The 21196-nt window shown below is 37.2% G+C and overlaps 3 protein-coding genes across 6 annotated transcripts in view; 2 read left to right on the forward strand and 1 right to left on the reverse strand.

Annotated features, from left to right (window-relative positions):
- DRC3 (dynein regulatory complex subunit 3) overlaps positions 1 to 6217 on the forward strand; it is a 106469-nt gene extending 100252 nt beyond the window's left edge. For 2 of the 3 annotated variants that reach the window (XM_031938511.1, XM_031938513.1), the window contains one exon: positions 5607 to 6217. The gene's annotated coding sequence lies outside the window, so the exon portion shown is untranslated. The remainder of the gene's footprint in view (positions 1 to 5606) is intronic. The other variant, XM_031938508.1, reaches the window with a different exon arrangement.
- The window catches only part of ATPAF2 (ATP synthase mitochondrial F1 complex assembly factor 2), a 60739-nt gene extending 41882 nt beyond the window's left edge, over positions 1 to 18857 (reverse strand). The window contains exons 1-7 of one of the 2 annotated variants that reach the window (XR_004229582.1): positions 18408 to 18857; positions 5083 to 5127; positions 4675 to 4820; positions 3582 to 3679; positions 2516 to 2596; positions 1536 to 1648; positions 62 to 177 (exon numbers count right to left, since the gene is read on the reverse strand). Coding sequence is in view for 1 of the 2 variants with exons in the window: in XM_003761282.4 (XP_003761330.1) it covers positions 62 to 177; positions 1536 to 1648; positions 2516 to 2596; positions 3582 to 3679; positions 4675 to 4820; positions 5083 to 5127; positions 18408 to 18558 (750 nt within the window). In the remaining variant the exon portion in view is untranslated. The remainder of the gene's footprint in view (positions 1 to 61; positions 178 to 1535; positions 1649 to 2515; positions 2597 to 3581; positions 3680 to 4674; positions 4821 to 5082; positions 5128 to 18407) is intronic. The other variant, XM_003761282.4, reaches the window with a different exon arrangement.
- A 350-nt stretch (positions 18858 to 19207) lies between these two features.
- GID4 (GID complex subunit 4 homolog) overlaps positions 19208 to 21196 on the forward strand; it is a 40095-nt gene continuing 38106 nt past the window's right edge. The window contains exon 1 of the mRNA XM_031938523.1: positions 19208 to 19509. Within this exon, the coding sequence (XP_031794383.1) occupies positions 19321 to 19509 (189 nt within the window). The 5' untranslated portion in view covers positions 19208 to 19320. The remainder of the gene's footprint in view (positions 19510 to 21196) is intronic.

The following is a 21196-nucleotide window of genomic DNA, read 5'->3' on the forward strand; positions in this document are numbered from 1 at the left end:
AACTGAACTGAACAGAGGAGTATCTATAGTTAAATTGGGAGGTCTATAAATTTTTGCATACCTGGTACTCTTCTTCCAGACGAGACAGCAGGACTGCCTTTTCTACTGTAAGGTGCCTGTCAATCAACCCCAAGGACAAAACCATAGACTTCAACTGGGTGATCACGAATTCTATACCTGGTGAACAGAATGGAAAAATATATTCCAAGGCCAACACTACCATATTGATAATATTCTTATTCTTGCATTCTGGATTAGTATCAATAACAGTTCAGAATATTATAAATAAGTCTGGAAAAGACAAGAAAAGATTCTGCCCATTAGAGAAATTGGAAGAGAATATCTAATATGACTTTTTATTGGAAGAAAGAGATTGACCTTATATTAATTACTATTATCATCAGAAATATTTGTAGAGTTCTGTTATAAAGTTGTGTAGATTCGTAGGAATCTAAACGTCCTGGAAGAAAGCAGGCTTGGCAAGAGTGAAACTGCTTATGGCGTGGGCATATACCCCAGCAGGTCAAAAGCATACAATATCACTAGTTCACCTTCTGAGAAAGCCCCCAGTTTCTTAAACTGTGCTTCGTGATCCTATGTAGGATCTTGTAACCGAATGTGGGGGAATTGCAAAATCATTAATTTTTATACCTATTTTTATATATATCTACATACTCTGGGGGTCACATAAAAATTTCTTGGGCAAAAAGAGGTTGTGAGTGGAAAAAGTTTAAGAAACCCTGTTTTAGACTAGGAAGGCATCATAACCCTCTGCTTTCTACTCCCACCAGAAGCTGTATTTTCTAATTCTTCCTTCCATTTCCATATACTATCAATGTGAGCCACATGAACATTAAACATGAAAAACATATAACCCCAGTTATGTGAGCCCACACTACTGACACCTGTCCAAGCTGGCCTGTTTATCTTCACATGTACTAATGTACCACAATCTAAGGTTTCTGTTTAAGTCTAGCCCAGTACTTTTCTTTAGTAGAACACTGTTGAATTCGAAGGAATGTCTCTAAAGCTATCTGTACACACTACAGTGCCCTCCAGTGCCCCCCGTCCGCTCTCCCATAGTGTCTTTCTCTCTTTTTTAAGTTCTACTACAGCACATTTACTAAACATTTTATAGTTAAAGTGAAGTTAAATCTAGGACCAGATGTCTGGGGACCAATGTTGTCATTACACTAATGTGTTTTAACCCTGGGCAAGTGATTTGATCCCTCCTCATAGGGCCCAGATGATATAGTGGCACTCTTGATTCATGGGACCTGAGCTGGAATACTAACGAGCTTTGCTATTCACTGGTGTGACCAGTCACATCACCTCTCTGGAACCCAGGTTTTTTTTTTTAATCTGTAAAATGAGAAGTTTGGACTAGATAATCTCAAATGTTCCTTCCAGTTCCAAATCCCATGGTCATATAGATGGTACTCAGAAAGGAGGGGTATGAAGTAAAATCTTAAAATCTTACATCAATATCTTCCCTTCTTAACCTCAGGGAAAAAACCCTATGAAATCTTTATTACCTTGCAAGGCCCACATGTTGTAAGATGCCAAATGACTGATGAAAGTTTCTTTAGTCTTGATTGGGATATCAGGTCCCATGATATTTGTAGAAGATCCAATCTTAACATTATACCTACAATAGCATATATTAAACTTTAGCATGTATACTTTGGTAAGAATGGTATAATGCTCAGCCAAAGTCTTAGGCTACTTTTCTATACTTTCAAGAATATACTCACATTTCCTACTTCATTCAATCAAATTGGTCCATTTAAAGAGATTCTGGGGAACAGTTATAGTTACAGTTAACTAGTGATTTACAGAGCACCAGCAGTAGCCTCTTTAATTAAGTTTCTTTTTCCCAAAGACAAACATACTGAAGAATATTGCCAAGGACTTTCTTTGGATGAAAAGCATAGTCTGGACAATGAAATAATATAGTCATTTGCAACTATCTAAAACCACAACTAAATTTATAGTACGTTATATAGAACATAGATCTTATCAAAACTTTCTTCAATAACCTTTCTTTTTTAATAGCTTTCTATTTTTCCAAATACATGCAAAGATAGTTTTCAACATCCATTCTTGCAAAACCTTGTGTTCTAAATTGTTCACCCTCCCACTCCCCGCCACATAGCAAAGTAAATCCAGTATAGGTTAAACACGTGCAATTCTTTTCTAAACATTCTTTTATGTGATAACTTTTCCACCAGTGTCTCCATAGCTCATATTGTAAATGCTGATTAGTTCCCATATAAGTTCTGAGGAAAGCAACACAAGATTTGGAAGTCTACCTGCCAAGACAAACCCAGGAACTAGATATCTACAATTACAGAACACTTTTCACACAAATAGCATTAGATCTAAACACCTGGAAAAATAATGATTGCTCATGGGAAGGTTGAGCCAATATAATAAAAATAAGAAGATAGTAACACGAGGAGAAGCACTGGACAAGTGAATAAAGATATGAACTCATGAGGATTTTGTCTCTTACCTTTTTTCTGCCCAGTCTATAACTGGATCCCACTCATTCTTTTGAAGTTCCACTAAAGTCTCTGGTTCCTCCACCCTGTAACTAATGTATTACAAAAAAAAAAATCTTTATTAACAAAAAGTTCAATTTTTGGTTCATTATTAGTAATCTAATAAAATTACAAATGATAACTTGAAAAAAGCTTTTTCCCCCCAAATAGTTCAACCATATCTTGAAAAGTAGCTCTCTCTATGAGTCAGTCCTTAATATTTCCCACCCCAGATAGGTAGGCAGTTAAAAATATAAAGGATTCAGAGCCCTTCCTGGGTATTTGGACAGTAAAAACCTCTGATTATTACCACATACCATCTTAAATCTAATAACCAAATTTTTGTTACCAATTAATTCCTTGATCCATTCAATCTATTCAAGTTCATTCTTAGTGAATTTATATTTTTTATAAAGTTTTTACTTTAGGGGCATAATTTTTAAAAACTGATCTGTTAAATTAAAAGGAATAATAACTTGCCTATATGTAACTTTTTATCACTTACAAAGTCTTTTTTTCCCACAATAATCTGTTAACTAGATAGTACAAATATTATCATACCCAATTTTAGAGATAAGAAACTTCAAACTAAAAGAGGTTAGAAGACTGCCCCAATTATCATAGAATTATCATGTGGTAAAACTGAGACTGAGACTTAAACCTTGGACTGCTAAGCTAATGAGCCATCTGATATCTTACATCTTGCTAGGAGTGGGAATTTGATGAAAACAGAAAAATAGCCTTATAGCTGATGCTCTATAGGGGAATACAAGGAAGACGCTAAGATAGGTCAAAGCAAACTGAGGGAGAGAATGCTAAAAATACAAATTCTTCCATTTGGCATTTGTTGTTCTAAGAATTCAACAGATCCTTGTTTCCTTAGTTGTCATTGCTTAGTTGACTCCAACTAAATGAAAACAAAAAACTACACAACAAAATAAGAAAATCACTCTTGATAATATTTCCTTAGACAAGTGCTATAGGACAATCTAAAGCTCACCGTCATTACAATGTGAATTTAGTCCAAGTGTCTGTTACCAGATTGTGTCTGTGTCCAGAAACTTCATAGAAGCTTGGATAAGCTGATCTTTGTTTCGTTGAGATGGGTTGTCTAAAGATGTGTTACACAGTGTGGTCTGAATCAAAAAGCAGAGAGAGCAGCTATTATAGTTGATTTCACAAAGCCATTACTGTCTAAGAAGAGAGAGGCTAAATGTAAGAAACTGATTTCACTCCAAATTGGCAAGAGACTGATGGTCCAAATTTAAGTCCCCCAATATGCTATTAATACCATGATAGCAGTATACAAAGTCAGTGTAATAAACAGATTATGATTTTTTTTTTTAGAAATACCTGAATAGTTTTTTTTAAACACACCCAGAGTCATTTGTATTTTCTTCTATTTATATTTATCCCTGAAGTGTGATGAGTTATTCAGGTCCTATTATGATCGAAACATGGATAAGAGAAGCAGAAAAACAAATACTGGGAGCAGAAAGTATGACATAGCTAAAAACTTCCCAAAATACGAATAAAGTGAATAATTATAATAATTAAAGCTGATTTCTGAAATTTGTCTGTTTTAAGGTTCAGGATTATGTGATAGCATATGGATGGCAATGGTAGTTGATGCACATCACCAAACTCAAAAGCTAGCTATCTAACTCAACTAGCTACACCTGTTTTCCTTATTTATGAAAAATGTTTAACTCACTAAGATCTTGTGAAGATTATTAATTTTTATGTAGTGTTCTAGGCTACTAGGAAATAAGGGCATTAACAACTCTCCCTCTCCAATACTATTTACTTTTTTTTAACATCCACAATGCTGGACTTATTAAGGACTTAATGCTATCCAAACTAATAGAAAGCAGTAGCACAGATAATGCAGTTGTGTTTTTCTTTATAACTATCTGATTACATTTGCTTAATATATTAAAAGTAGTTTGTACTCTCTGAACTTACATCAACTGGACTAGTGAGTGTGGAGTGTGTTGGAATAGCCAGGTGAAATTGACTGAGGGTTTCAAAAGTGATCAAGATTGATGATAAACTGAATAATCAATCAGAAGATAAATAATTAAGTGTGATTGTTGCCATCTTTACTTTGTATTCACTATTAATTTCTCACCAAATGCATTGTGTAGAACTTGATAGTGTCTTGCTGGGAATCCCACTCAGTAGCCACAGCAACAGCCAGTGCCTCGCTGGGAACAGTAAAGAGCTTGGCATTGGGAGTTTTCAGTTTTCTGTGGTCCAGGTTTATCTCATATCCATCTTGAAAGATCAAATTTTAAAACTCTCATGAATTATAAATAAAAGCAAATGACCATTCTTATATATAATTATATTAATAAATAATATATAATAATTTTAAAGTATATATATTATATACTTGAACTGACATAAGGCTTAAAGACAGTATATTTTGCTTACTGAAAAAATGCAATGAAAAGAAGGATAATTTGTCAACTGAGATAATTACAAACAAATTTCAAATCACCCCTTAAAAAGACAGAAAGAGCTTTCAGATACTCACTTTCACCTTGTGTAATGCTGACATTCTGATAAAACTTCTTCCTTTCTATTAAAAAAGAATTTTCAAAAAGATAGTTTAAAATATCATCAAAACAGCTTATGGAAAAAGAGTCAGCTATCCATACTAAGATTAATGCCAATGTAATTAATAATAGGTCTGATTTAGGAAAAATCACATTCAATTATCATACTAGAGTAAAGATTTACTGTACATTTAATCATCATGAAATAAGCAACATGTGCTGGTTTTGTAAGATGCCAATCAGATTTATGATTTGGCTTTGGCTCTGATCATATTATTGTGTGCAACTTTTAGGCTATGAGATAAATCATTCTTTTACTACTATTATTCCACCTTTTATTTCAATACAAGATAGCATCTGAATATGACAGGGATGCATATTCTTTACTCTCTTTTATAAATGCACATGTTAGACAATAAGTAGAGATCCCAAGAGCATTTTCTATTTCTTACTACCCAATTAATTAGCCTAATTAACTTTAACTTTCATGTGTACTTAACAGGAGCTACAAAATTCTCCTTCAAGAGGGAAAAATCTGTGTCCTCTGCTTCCTTTAGAAAATAATTTGAAGAAAAATCCTAGCATGAAAATACTAATGCCACATTACCCTGGAGGAAGATGAAAAAGGCAGCTCATAATAATTTGCACAGATGTTTTTAACTAATAAGGAAAAACAAGTAGGTGGAAACTTGAGATCTACCAGCCAACAATCACACAACCTCTAGAATATGTGATACATAGAAGTTGCTTGTTTAGATTTAAGAGCATTTGGGGTCTTTGATATTTGCCTGTTGAAATAATAATATAGGATGTGAAAATAAAGGAGAATAAGTAAATAGTTTGCATTTAAGCTTCTTTTCATTAATGATCAAATGTATATTAAAAATCAAAATGGGCTGTGAAAAAATTCAAAGAACCAAAGGAGGCAAGGGAATTTATGGTATCGTGGCCTTATTACAGGCCAAAAGAAGTACAGAAAGATAACTGAATTTGGGATTTGCAATGTGGACTTCGAGTTCAGTTTTGCCACTTACTAGCTGTGTGACACTGGACAAGTCACTTAACCTCTCATATAAACCTCTCAGATGTTCATCTATATAGAGGAACAATATTTGAGTTATCCACTTCAGACATATCAGTGCTTTGTAAAGTGTCAGATAGAGGTGTACTCTTGATGACAATTTTGCCAGGTTTCACATAGTAGTTTTAATGTATTCCATATAAATATTTGATTGTTTTTACATTGTGCTTTAAAATTAAAAAGCACTGTTCTCACAATACCTTTGAAATACAAAATATAAGGATTATTATCCCTGGTTTAAAGATGAGGGGAAAGGGGCAGCTTGGTGGCTGGACCTGGAGCCCAGAGGACTTGAGTTCAAATCTCGTTTCAGACACTCACTATGTGACCCTGGGTAAATTACTTAATCCCAATTGTCTCCTCCCAAAAACATAAAAATAAAGAGGAGGGAAATGAGGTCCAAACAGGGAAATGACTTCCTGGTGATCATATAACAGGTAGCTGCCAAAGCTTGGATTTGAACTTTTTTTTTTTTTGATTTGAACTTTTTTTCTTAAATACAAAGTTTTCTTAAGAACAAACATAATTTATTCTTTTTTTTAAATTGATTTTTTTTTCCCCCACTGCTGTGATTTCCCAATGATTCTTGCTTATTCATTTTGTAACACTGGCTATGTCTCATAATGTCCTATAGCCCAGTGTTATCAAACTCAAATGAAAACTTGGCCACTAGACCATACACAAGGATGCCTAAGGCTATCACTTAGAGAGAGGCACAAATTAACAGCATCTACGTTCTATTGTATTTTTATTTCCTAAAATATTTTCCAATTCCATTTTAATCTGGTTCCCTGCCCCGATGGCCTTGTTGGACCTTCTGCTAGACTCTACCACTTCTCAATATTAAGAGGAGAGAGGCATGCTTCATTGTCTCTGAATTAAAAAGTCATCACAGCATTGATCAGAGAGAACTCAAACTTTCAACATTCAGAAATAATTTATCAAGTATTGGCTATAAATAATGGTATTATCAATAACAAACCTTGTTTACAAAAGAAGTTTACTATATAGAAATAATTACAGTACAAAGGGAAATGAAGTGCAAAAGAGAGAGGTAGGCAAAGTACTATGTGAAATCTAAGTAAAGAGAGGTTTCTTTTACTAAGTACAAATCAAGGTTGTACTAGATTAAGGGCCATGTGATTTTTTTTCTTCTTTTTCAATAACTATGACATTTATGAGAAAGTGGATGGTATAATGAATAAGGGTCAGCCCTGATTACCTGAGTTAAAGTCCTACCTATTTGATACAAAGGATATCCATTTATTCTGCTAGTGTTGGCCAGGCCTTCTGTACTATACAGTTTCAAATTCTACATATCTTCATAAGGAAGATATGAAATAAAAAACTGAACATACCACTAAAATATTGAAAGAGATGAGGATCACAGATACAGAGCCGGAAGGTTCCAAACAGGAACTCTACGCCAAATGCCTCATTTTACAAATGGGGAACATAAGGCTCAAATTGGAACACAATTTGCAGCAGAACAGAGACTGAAACTCTGTCCTCTGACTCTATAACCAGGGCTTTTTACTGGACCATACTGCCTTCCTGAGACAGAGATCGGAATAGTTAAAAGTGTCTAGGGGAAAATGGTTTTGTGTTTTATTTTGAATTCAGGAGACTTGTACATGTTTGCAGAAGCATGGAATAGAAGCAACAGATAGGGAGTAGCAGAAACTGATCCTATGAGAAAAGCTAAAATTCAAGTAAAAGGTAGGACCAGTCTCTAATAGAGAAACGGTCAAAAAATAAGAACAGTTTGCGATTCTTTTGAGAACCTTAAGCCATCATATGAAAGTTTGTTGCAAATCAGTAATGAGAGATATGTAAATTTAAAGAAATCTGAGGTTTCATTCACCTAACAAATTGGTAGAGATGGTTAAGGATGGAAATAGTCTTTTGGACTATTGGTAGTGGTTGCACACTAAAGATAGGGATGCCAGGATACTTATGGTGGATCTGTAAATGACCTGAGCATTTTAGAAAACAATTTGGAATGGTGCAGAAGTAATATCCAAATTAATGATGGGTATATATCCCGCCAAGGACAGAGCAAAACATTCATAACAGCAATTTGTTTGGTAGTAGAGAACAGGAAATAAAGTGGGAGGAGAAGAATATAATGATTGGCTTAATAAACTGTGGTACATGAATGCAATGATATATTCTGGAATACTAATGAAAAATTTAAAGAATTCAGAGACACTGGTAGAGACCAGTGTTGAGAGAAATAGGAAAACAACATAAACAATGACTATGAGTTTAAATGAAAAGAACAAAAAATGAAATTGAACATTGGCATTATGATGACTAATCTTGGCTCCAAAGAAAAGATGAAGCTATGTTCTTTCCTCTCACTGGAGTACAGTGGGCTGTGTATAGAGATGAAACATTTCATGGCTGATGTGTTCCTTGGCATTGCTTAACTGATTTTTACTTTGTTATTAAAAGGGAAGGCTCAATATGTAGTGGAGCAGGAAGGGGTTTATGTATGTTCCAAATAAAATTGTGAGATCAAAGCAAAAGGCAACAGTAAAACTTTCTTTTTAAGATAAAGGGAATTATTTAGGCTGGTAAAGGAAGCTAAAGGCTAAATTTAGTGAAGTTTACCCTCCAAGTGAAAGAAGGGTTACTATGAATGAAAACTAATTTCTACCCTTTAGGGGGGAAAAAAAGGGAAAAGGTTAAAGTACAGTAATAGTATTTGGGGACATGAAGAGGAATATTTCAACTGTAAAGGTGATTTATTCTGGAATATATTACAAAGGGTTACAAAATCTCCTTTCCAGGAGTCATTTGAAAATAATAGAATGGCTCAGGAATTGCTTACCTTGACAAAGGGTCTAAACAAGGTGACCTCAAATGATCTATAATATAAATCATAAATAATAGAGGCCTACTAAATACCTAAAATTGTGCTAGGTACACACTTTGGGGGATGTATTGGCAGTATAGTTAATTTTCACTTTTGTGGAGGTCAGATTTCTTAAAGTCTGAAAGCCAAAGAGCACAAAAACTATATATTTTAATCAGAAGATAGGACCACGGGCTCTCATGCCAAGACTATTTGCTCTTTTTTTTGGTATTTATTTTGCATTAAAATTTTTAGTTTTGAATTATTTCACTCCAATCTTTCCCCCATCCATCAAGAAGACAAGCAAAATCATTATATTTGGGGCAGCTAGGTGACGCAGAGGTTAGAGCACAGCCCTTTAGTCAGAGAGACCCGAGTTCAAATCTGGTCTCAGATACTTAACACTTCCTAGCTATATAACCCTGGGCAAGTCACTTAACCTCAATGGCCTAAGCAAAAAAAAAATAATAATAATAAAAATAAAAATAAATAATCATTATATATGTGAAGGCATTCAAAGCATTTCCATATTAGCCGTGTTCTCTCCCAAAAAACCCAAGAAAAATAAAGTGAAAAAAATGTGCTTAAATCTGCACTAAAGACTTCAAAGGTTTAAGCCTATTTATTCTCTTTTTTCCCTCCTTGAGGCAATTGGGTTTAAGTGACTTACTCAGGGTCACACAGCTAGGAAGTATTAGATGTCTGAGGCCAGATTTGAACTCAGGTCCTACTGACTTCAAGGCTGGTACTCTATCCACTGAGTCACCTAGCTGCCTCAAGCCTACTTATTCTTTACACATAATTCTAAGGCGCTTAATTTACTCCTTTCTAAAGCACCTGCTTTTGTCCACTAAGGTACACAAACCCTATGAACAGGAGTAGAGAAGGATAGAATATTATTAGACTGCATATGGATAGCAGAGAAATTATAGCTGAAAGACTGAGAAAAGGAGCAAGAATGTGTTAATAATACACATATATAATATTCAATAAATAAGTTAATATACATAATGATGTTGAGTAATCGAGAAAAGTTGTGATCTGTTTAAGAAGACAGGGTTACAATACATTTTAAAAAGATTTTCATTTAAAATAGTTAAGATTTGATGAGCTTAGTTATCTGGAAAATCCATATAATTGGAAGAGTCTATTTTTTAATGATGAAGAATAAAAGAGATGTAACTGTATAAAAGCACAATTCCTCCCCATCAGGGAGTTTACAGTCTTGCTAGGGAGACCACTTAGGCATATGAAACATCCAAAGACCCTTTTCTGACTCTACAATTCTAAGAGCATACACACATTAGAGTAACCATGGAAACATCTTCCAATAGAAAGAAAGCTTCTTTCAAAAATCAGGTCACTAGTTTCTCTTGTGAAATAGATATATACTGTAATTAGTTTATGGGTATGTACTTTCTTCCCATCATTAGAAAAATTAAATTCTTACAACACTTTTTTTCCCTTTTATCTCAAATTTTCTTATTGGAAATTGAATCTTTCAGACTCTTTGCCCCATAAACTACAATTCCCACAATGCTTCTAGAATACAGTTGACAATATTCTTTAAATCTTTTAAAACAGCTCCATCTGGTGTGACTTTGCATTCATTTATGTTTATTGGTTCACAGGCTGTGAGTGGTTTGAGGTAAAGCAAACCAAGACACAATTGCAGCATAACTGTCATTATTTAACCAAATGTTCCCCAGATTAAAACATTGCAGTACACACCAAATATACCCAGTCTTGCTCATTATTCCTTCACAATATCTCTCTTACAGTGTCTTTTCCATTTTTGCATCAATGAGGTTCTTGCTTCTGTTGGAATCACTGCAATGTTCCCTTTACTGCTCTTTCTATGATTAAGATGTAACTGGGAAATAATGGACAAAATAAATAAAAATACAATAAAACAGATAACACTACATTTGAAAACTAAGTCAATATGTGACCTGCAGCCTCCATTTCTATTTGGGTTTGACACCACTGCTTTATACTGCCAAATTAAAGATCCTAAGTCATTTTTATCATGTTACAACTCTTCTGCTTTAAAAACAGCCCACTACTCGAAAAACTCTCCCTTGGGAATGGAAAAAATATATATATGCAAAGGTAGGTAGCCTGGCCATAGCAGAGCTAAAACTATATTATAAAGTGAGAATCATCAAACTCAGTTGGTACTGGCTAAGAAATAGAGTGGTGGATCAGTGGAATAGGGTAGGTTTGTAAAATATGATAGTTACTGACTCTAGTAATCTATTGTTTGATAAATACAAAGACTCCAGCATCTGGGATTTTCACTATTTGACAAAAACTTATGGGAAAACTAGAAAATAACATGGTAGAAAGCAGGGATAGGCCATCATCTCACACCCTAGACCAAGATAAAGGCAGAATGAGTTCATGACTCATACATAAAGGATGATACCATAAGCAAATTAGTAGAACATGGAATAGTTTACATCTCAGATATTTGGAGAAGGGAGGAATTTATGACCAAACAGAAATAAAGAACACTAGGAAATACAAAATTGGTAATTTTGATTACAGTAAATTAAAGCTTTTGCACAAACAAAACCAATGCAGTCAATATTAGAAGAGAAGCAGAAAGATGAGAAACAATTTTTGTAGCCTGTGTTTCTGATAAAGACCTCATTTCTCAAAGATATAGAGAACTGAGTCAAATTTATAAGAATACAAGTCATTCCCCAATTGATAAATGGTCGAAGGATGAACAGGTGGTGTTCAGATGAAGAAATTAAAGCTATCTATAGTCATGAAAACATGCTCCAAATCACTATTAAGAGAAATGAAAATTATAACAACTCTAAGACACCACCTCACACCTCTCAGACTGATTAAGATGACAGAAAAAGAAAATTATAAATGTTAGAGGAGATGTTGCTGGAGTAGTGAACTGATCCAACCATTCTAGAGAGCAATTTGGAATTATGCCCAAAAGGCTATAAAAGTATGCATAGTCTTTGATCCAGTAATGCCACTACTGGATCTATTATCCCAAAGAGATCTTAAAATAGAGAAAAAGGACCCATATAAAAATATTTATAGCAGCTCTTTATGTAGAAGCAGGGAATTAGAAATTAAGTGGATGTCCATCAATTTGGGAATAGTTGTGGTATATGAATGTTATAGAATACTATTGTTCTATAAGAAACAATGAGCAGGCTAATTTCAGAAAAACCTTAAACACTTACATGAACTGACGCTGAAATGAGCAAAACCAGGAGAACACTATACACAGTAACAGCAACAGTGTATGATGACCAACTATAAGACATTTCTTCTCAGCAAAGCAGTGATACAAGGCAATTCCAATAGACTTGTGATAGAAAATGACATTCACATACAGAGAAAGAACTATGGAGACTGAATGCAGATGAAAACATACTATTTTCATTGTTTTTCTTTCTTACGGTTTTTCCCTTTTGTCGATTTTTCTTTCACAACATGACTCATGTGGAAATATGTTAATGTGATTGTATATGTATAACCTATATCAGATTGTTTGCTGTCTTAGGGAGGAAGAAAGAAAGGAAAATTTGGAACTCAAAATCTTACAAAAATGTTGAAAACTACCTTTATGTATAATAGGAAAAAAAAAACCCTAAAATACTATTAAGTGAAAAAACTTTGACCTATTACCCAGGTCTTCAACATTATAGTTCCAAGCTATCTTTTTAATCATCTCCTACTAATCATCTATAGGATCACTTTCTATCCCACTGGATCTTTTTTTTTTTTTAATAAGCTTTTTATTTACAAAATATATGCATGGGTAATTTTTCAGCATTGACAATTGCAAAACCCTTTGTTCCAATTTTTCCCCTCCTTCTCCTTACCCCTTCCCTGAGATGGTAGGTTGACCAATACATGTTAAATATGTTAAAATATAAGTTAAATACAATATATGTTTGCATGTCCATACAGTTATTTCGCTGTACAAAAAGAATCAAACTTTGAAGTAGAGTACAATTAACCTGTGAAGAAAATAAAAAATGCAGGCGGACAAAAATAGAGGGATTGGGAATTCTCTGTAGTGGTTCACACTCATTTCCCTGAGTTCTTTTGCTGGGTGTAACTGGTTCAGTTCATTACTGCTCTACTGGAACTGATTTGGTTCATCTCATCGTTGAAGAGGGCCATATCCATCAGAATTGATCATCATATAGTATTGTTGTTGAAGTATATAATGATCTTCTGGTCCTGCTCATTTCACTCAGCATCAGTTCATGTAAGTCTCTCCAGGCCTTTCTGAAATCATCCTATTGGTCATTTCTTACAGAAAAATAATATTCCATAATATTCATATATCACAATTTATTTAGCCATTCTCCAATTGATGGGCATCCACTCAGTTTCCAGTTTCTGGCCACTACAAAGAGGGCTGCCACAAAAATTCTTGCATATACAGGTCCCTTTCCCTTTTTTAAGATCTCTTTGGGATAAAAGCCCAGCAGTAACATTGCTGGATCAAAGAGTAAGCACAGTTTGATAACTTTTTGAGCATAGTTCCAAATCGCTCTCCAGAATGGCTAGATATAGTCACAATTCCACCAACAATGTATCCCCACTGGATCTTTTAAAATAGCTCCATCTGGTATGACTAATTTCAGAAACATCTTGAAAGACTTACATGAACTGACACTGAAATAAGCAAAACTAGGAAAACATTATACATAGTAACAACAGTGTATGATGATCAACTACGATAAGACATTTCTTTTCAGCAAAGCAGTGATACAAGGTAATTCCAATAGACTTGTGATGGAAAATGACATTCACATACAAAGAAAGAACTATGGAGCTGAATGCAGATGAAAACATACAAATTTTATTGCTTTTCCTTATTATGTACACCTAGGATTGTTCTGACTTTTTTTTCATGATGTTATTTGATTCTTATTCTTTACATAATCTGAAACTTACTTATCTAGCAAAGCCTCTATATAGCTTTGTCCGTCCAGAGAATCCTTTCTTTTCTTTAAACTCATAACATTAATTATATATGTCACTTGCTTAACAATTAATGCCTTCGAGTATTTCTTGCACTTGACCTTTATATGTTTATGCCTTGCTTTCTCCAAATGGGTTGCATACTCCTAAGGAAGAGGCCAGGAACTGTATTTTCTCATATCCCTCCTAAAGTAAACATGAACACCCATATGGCTAAGATTGGGTAAATATTGAGATTTTTTTTTTTTTTTTGATTTAAGTGTTTGTTAGTGAATGTAATTTAGAATTACCAGATATAGTTTAATATAACTGATGTTAAGAATCTAGCATTCAGCACACTCCTGAGGGCACTTCTGAAATACTGATGGATAACATATGTTCTATATTAGTTGAAAAAACCTTTATAGGTGGTTAGTTCTATCTCATTTCCTTGCTTTTATTTTCTCATCGTTCTAAACTGCTGACAAAATAATTTCTCTAAAAGCACAAATCTAGCCATTTTGAGCACTTGCTCAAAAGTCTTCATTGAGTCCTCATTGCCTATAGGATAAAATGTAAATTCTTTAGCCTGTCAATTAAGCTAAATTGATTCCCATCTACAACTTTTCAGCTTTAGGACTACTGGTATTGTCGCCAGAAGTTATCTCACTCAATTTATCTTACAGATTAAAAAAAAAAACTGGGGTCCTCAAATAGGAAATGACTTGCCCACAGTTATATAAGTATTAAGTAGCAGACTCAAGGTCTCAGAGTGCAAATTCAGCATCCCTTCCAATATACCAGACTGCTGATCCCCAAAATTGATAATCCATCTTCTGCTTCTGAAGGAGCAATCTCCTATGTCTGTTATGTTTCTTCCTCCACTTCTTCACTTCTCACAATCACTCTTTTGAGTTCTCAAAGTTAAGCTAGTGTACTAACTCCTCTATGAAGTCACCTCTGACTCTCCTAGTTACTATTCAATTGATCAACAAAGAATTTAAGTGCCAAGATCTGTACAGCTATACAAATATAAAAATAATTCAGTCTTACCTCAAATTTACTAATTTCACTAAAAGGACAGGTATGCAGATTAGTAAACTGAAGTGAGTTTTAATCTTTAGTAGCTTTAAAATGCATGAAGATTTTCTGGACCTTTTATAAAATAAATACAATGATTGATGATGGTGGAGGGATGGAAGGGGATTTACAACTTCTGAGCCACCAGGAAAGCCTCTTGAAGGATGTGGCCCTTGAGCTGGGCCTTAAAGGACTCCAGAAATTGCAAGGAGACTGGACAAAGATCGAATACTATAGCCAGGGAAATGGAAGTAGATCAATTTAGACAAAGAGTAAAGGGAATATAATGCCAGTAAAGTCCTCTCAACTGAGAAGACCAGGTTGAAGACAGATTGTGGAAGGCTTCAAATGCCAAATAGGGGAGTCTATTTTTGTTAGTGTTTGCTACCTCATTTTACCTTACACTGCATTATGTGCATTGTATTCATTTAATGAAAACTCCTCTATAGCAGAGATTTTCCCTTTACTATTTGTAGCCTCAGTAGGTCTAGCATGTTGATTTAGGATCTTTTGTCATTTACTCTTTTGCAAATCAATCACCTTTTAACCATGTCCTTTCAACTCAGATACTTTTTGGAGAAAAAAGACAGGACAAACACAAAGCATTAGTTTGCCTTTTTTTTTTTTTTTTTTTTTGGAGTTCCTTTAGATCTACTGCATAGGACCACTGTATATGAAGCTGTAGGATGAATGAGGTCACAGGGCAGGCAAACCCATTCAGCAGAAGCTGCAGGGCATACTAAGGAAGTAACAGGAAGTTCCATGGACCAAACTCGATCAATTAACATCTTGAACATCATCTCTCTTTGGAATTGCAGTGCTTTTAATCCAGTGTTCAAATAGTTCAATACCAGAAACTGATACGACTTTGTTAGTGGAAATGATATTAAAGATGAATCATCATCACCTGCTTTGTTGCTGCACCCTAAGGACCAGAGGGCCTTTTCATTTAACTGGAAGCTGAAATTTTCCATTTAGAGTTTCCCCAATAGAATGTGAGCTTCTTGGGAGGAAGGAATACCTTAATTTTCTATTTATATCCATAGTGCTTTACATCTAAAAAATGCTTCATTCATTTAGGAAGGTTTGCCACGATATATTTCCACAGTCAATTTCCGAGAAAGTTCCATATCTGATGAAAACTCTGAATGACTCAAATTATTTTCTAGGTAGTGATGATAAGTCAGAAATCTTTCCAATAGTAATTATATTAGGGTAAAGAATATTGAATGCTAGAAGACTACTTGGCTAGGCCAACTGGCTTTCTCTCCCTGCCCCACCCCAACCCTGCAGTAGAGAGAGGGAAAGGGAGGCATCAATCATAAATTTCAAATTAGGAAAGATAGTCTACAGATGAAGAATTGATGCTTAAAGAATAGGTGGCAAGTAGCTGTCAAATTTGACCTATGGGAATTCATACGGATCTCTGTTTTCTTTTACACTAGTGATCTCCAAAGTAGAATGTATAAATCTCAGAAAATGTATTAGGGGAGAGAGGAGAGGAAGAAAGGAAGTTGGCTAGTAGGTGGAGGTTCAGCAAATCTGAAGATGAGTCACAGGTATAACACGCTAGATATATAATAATCAGGCACTGCTCAAATGAAACCCCACCATTCCCTTTAACCATTATTGCTCAATATTTCCCCTATTTTGCCTTCCCAAATCTCTTCCATTCTACTCTATCACTAAAACCAAGCCCAGCAGGTATGTAAATCCATCTCCCACAACCCCCAGACACCAGCATACTGATACCTTGATCCCCAGATTACCTCATGATAACTTGGTGCCTCTTGGATAGTTCTATTATTATCCAAGGTTTCATTTCAGAAGAAAGGAGAAATATTAAATTTTATGTTTGGCTAGCCACATTGATCAAATTAACTGAATATTTAGCTCATTGCTTCTATGCTCACATGAAAATTTTAAAAAGTGAAAGAATCACTAATTACCAGTTCACTCTAACTTGCTGTCATTAGGAAAGCAGCAGTTTGTTTGATTAATGTGATTGGGAAATGACCAGAAAATCTGCTGCACTACTCTAGATTTTCACTGGTTTATAGTGATAGCCAGAGATAATTAAGTTCCAAAAAAAAAAAAAAAGTAAAAGAAAAAAAGTGACATTTTCTGCTAAAAAAGTGGCTGTCAATAATTAGCTATTATTTAAGAAGAAATTAACTTAAATCTGTCCTTTCAATATAAAGGTAATATTTTTATAACAAGTTTTAATAATGTGACTTTTTTAAAATGGATGCTTGGAAATAATTCCATAATGTATTTTGTTACAAAAAACCAATGTGTACTGTCATTTACAAATCCTTATATCTTCAAAGTTAAAAAAAAATAAAGTTGTTTTTCAAATGAAAAGTTTTAGCAAGCCTTGAATCCATTTGTTAAAAATATTAAAACCTCCAGATTTTAACTTGCAATACAAACTTACTAGCCAAATTTCAACAACAAAAAATACTTTAGCACATCATGGATAGGACTAAAAATTAAGTGTCATGATTTAGTAAGTATTTACTTTTTCCACTTGGTCCTTTGTAATTTTTTTTCAAGCTAAGTTTACCATTAGAACCCAATATTCAAATTAACTTAACCTGGTACCATGCATGTACAGTAATAGTTGTAATATATTATATATTATTATACATGTCTAGGACCTTGCATGTACAGTAACAGATGTAATTATATATATATATATATATTACACATAAGCCCATATTTGCAATATACATACACAGTGACCCAAAAGTGGTTTTAAATTATATATCTCTCTATACATGTTATAATCTTCACATATGCATATATCTGTACACATATCTTATCTATCTAACATATCTATATACACATCTACACAAATAGATCTGGATATCTAAATCTACATCTGTAAGTATCTAGTTATAACTTCCTATAACCAGATAGTAGTTGATCTAGATATAGATCTATGTATAGATATATAATATAAATAGATCTATTTCGAGATATAGATACACATATACACACGTAGATACAGACACCCACATACATGAGGGGTACATGCTTCAAAAGGTTTTTCCTGAAATGGGTGACCACTAGACCCCACTACCCTGGACCCAGGGTATGGTGCTGTCCTCGGGGCTACTTTACAAAAACGGCGCGCAAAGAGAGCGGAGCCCTGAGGAGCTGGGCCTGGCTCTGACCTCAGTTTCCCTACCTGTAAGAAGGTACATTCATTCATCCCGCCGAGGTGGATTCCCCCTCCCCCGCCCACCTGAGCTAAGTGCGGCCCAGAACCGGCCGAAGGCGGGGGCAGCCTGGCGGCCGGAGCCGAGCCTCCTGCCTGCGCTCACCTGCGGGGGGGGCGTAAGCCCGGCGGGGGAGCGAGAGCCCGGGGGCTAACCCGGCTTGGCTACCCGGTCCTAAGGGGGCAGCAGGGAGAAGGCAAGGACGGCGTGGAAAGCTCCCGCCACCAGCCGCAAGCCGAAAGCAGCTTCGCCACATGGCACCTTTGGATGGGGATAGGGATCAATCGAAGAGGGAACTGAAGGGTGGAAGAGAGAGCTCCCAAAATCTTCCGGTTTGGGTAGTTGCACTGGACCTGCCTGCAGAATTCTCCCACTGCAGAAGTTCAATTTCTTCAGGACGCCGCCATCTGACCCCTAGCTACTACCGGCCAGTCACCTTCGCGCCCTTTCAGCCAATCAGCGTCACGAACGCGTTCCGCCTCTAAGCAAAGACTACACATCCCAGAAGGCTTTTGACATCTCGACACGTGTGGCCCACGCCAACCAATAGAGAGAAGCAGCGACTAAAACTGCTCCCGCCCCCTCGCCGGGTCGGAGCCAATTGGCCTGAATTAGTGAATGTGTGTATGTGTGTGTAAGTATGTGTGTGGGTGGGGGGGGTTATGGGTCTGTGTGCGCTTGCGCGTGTGAGTGTGTAAGTAGGGGCGGGGAGGGGGGGGCAACCTGGGAAGGGGAGGCCCTGTTCTTTAGTCCTCCGGCACCCGTCGGCGGCTGGAGTAGCTAGTCCGCCAATAGCGGGGTGGGCGTCCCTCTCTTCCCTCCCTTCCTCCCTCCCCTCCCCTTCCTCATCTCGCGCGCCTGCGCGCGCCCGGCCCCCTCGGTCAGCCCGCCCTCCTCCGGCTCCCGCGCGGCGGCCGCGGCGGCTTCTTTCCCCCCTCCCCGGCTTTCCCTTCCCCCCTCCTCTCCCTTCCCCTCCCCCCTCCCCCACCCCACCGCCCTGGCTCCGGGGGACCCCGAGATGCCGGTCCGCACTGAGTGTCCCCCGCCGGCCGGAGCCTCGGCCGCCTCCGCCGCGTCCCTCATCCCGCCGCCCCCCATCAACACCCAGCAGCCCGGCGTGGCTACCAGCCTCCTCTACAGCGGTTCCAAGTTCCGCGGCCACCAGAAGAGCAAGGGGAACTCTTACGACGTGGAGGTGGTGCTGCAGGTACCGGGCCCGAGCGGGCGAGCGGCGGGCGGGCGGGCGGGCGAGCGGCCTCCTCCGGCCCCGGCGCGGGCCCGGGCCTTCTCCCCTTCCTCCTTTCCTTCTTCCTCTTGTGTTCTCTCTCCTGCCCCGCACTCCCGTAACCCGCAGGCAGCAGCTCCCGGCCAGGGCAGCGTCCTTCCTACCCCTTCCTTCTCCCGTGTTCTGGCCTCCTTTCCATACCCTCTGGCCGGCTCACCCCCCCACCCCCTTCCCCTCTATCTTGCTCTTCCTCACCAATACTCGGGCCGCCTCTTCTCTTCACTTTGGGCGCCCATCAAACCCTCGTCTCCTTTCCAGCTCTCTCTCCATATCCTGGCCTCCTGGAACTCTTTCCCCGTTTCCATCCCATCCCACTTCCCCATTGTTAGAGCTTTCACTGACACCCATCCACCAGCCAATGGGGGAGGGGGGCTCCTCTTCACTACATCCTCATCTTCCTTCCTTTCACATATTCTTAGCTCTCTTTCTCAATTCCTTCTTCCCAAAAAGACTTCTGTCCTTCCCCATCCCCGTGCTCACCCTTTCTGATTCACCTAATGACCACTCTTCTCCCTTTCTCTGTTCATGTCAGATTCTGTCCTTTCCCTAATTCACCTCAGCCTCCCACAGTATTCACCTGTACTACCCTTTTCAACTTCACCCCACTATTCTGTAGACTCTGGCCTCTGTCATCCCTCATGCCCATCACTTTTTTACTCTGAAAACATTCACCTGCTATTCACTCTTTTTAGCTTTTTTCTACTTACACACATCAGATTTCTCATACTTCCCTAATAGCTGTCATCACTTCTTTCAGGGCCCTCACTTTCTCATGAGTCTTACCTACTAACCACTCTTTCTCTAGTTATACATCAGGTGTTATTTTATTCAATCCTTATATTGCCCCAGTCTACTCTCACCTCCACCTTTCTCTGACTGCACAAGACATATTCCTAGTCTCTTATACCCATTCATTAGAAAGGCTTTGATCCTGTATACTCTTCTTACTCCAGGGAGAACCTGCTCATTTCCTCCTCATCCAGTTTCTATTGTTGGATTGAATATCTGGAGACCTGCTACCTAGTTGACATAACCAGTGAAGCTTTACAACTTTGCCCCACTTTCTTCCATACCTCAACTCCATTTCCTCACACACCAGATCAACAACTACTCCCACTTTTCCTGAAGGGTGAAGATATGATTAGTCCCTCCTTAAAAAACTTCTCCCTTCAAACAGCACCCATGCTCTCTGTGAACCTTATTTAAAGAGATCCTCCTTCCTTCTTACATCAGTTCCTCTTACTGAGCTGACTGGAAATCTTTCCAAGCATCTGTACAACTTAGGAGGGATTTGCCCAAGATGGTAATGTGAAATGTTTCACTGGTTGGATGAAAGGGATGGGCAACTTAGATTGTCTTTACCCTTGCCTTATTTTTCTCTTTGGTCTAAGAGGATCTTGCATATTGCTTCCGATCAAATAGGTCTTTATTCAAAAGACAAGTGGGGAGTCCTTTTGTTAACTTTAGGGCAGGGGTTAGCCTTTTTTATGTCCTGGATCCCCTTTGTCTGCCTGGGAAAACACATGAACCTGAAGAAAGGGGCAGCAAACACCTTTCCATTCCAGAAAAGAATATTTATTTCCAAAAGACAAGGAAAAGGGACTTGCTT

This window comes from Sarcophilus harrisii, chromosome 1 (genome assembly GCF_902635505.1).
Source record: "Sarcophilus harrisii chromosome 1, mSarHar1.11, whole genome shotgun sequence".
NCBI lineage: Eukaryota > Metazoa > Chordata > Mammalia > Dasyuromorphia > Dasyuridae > Sarcophilus > Sarcophilus harrisii.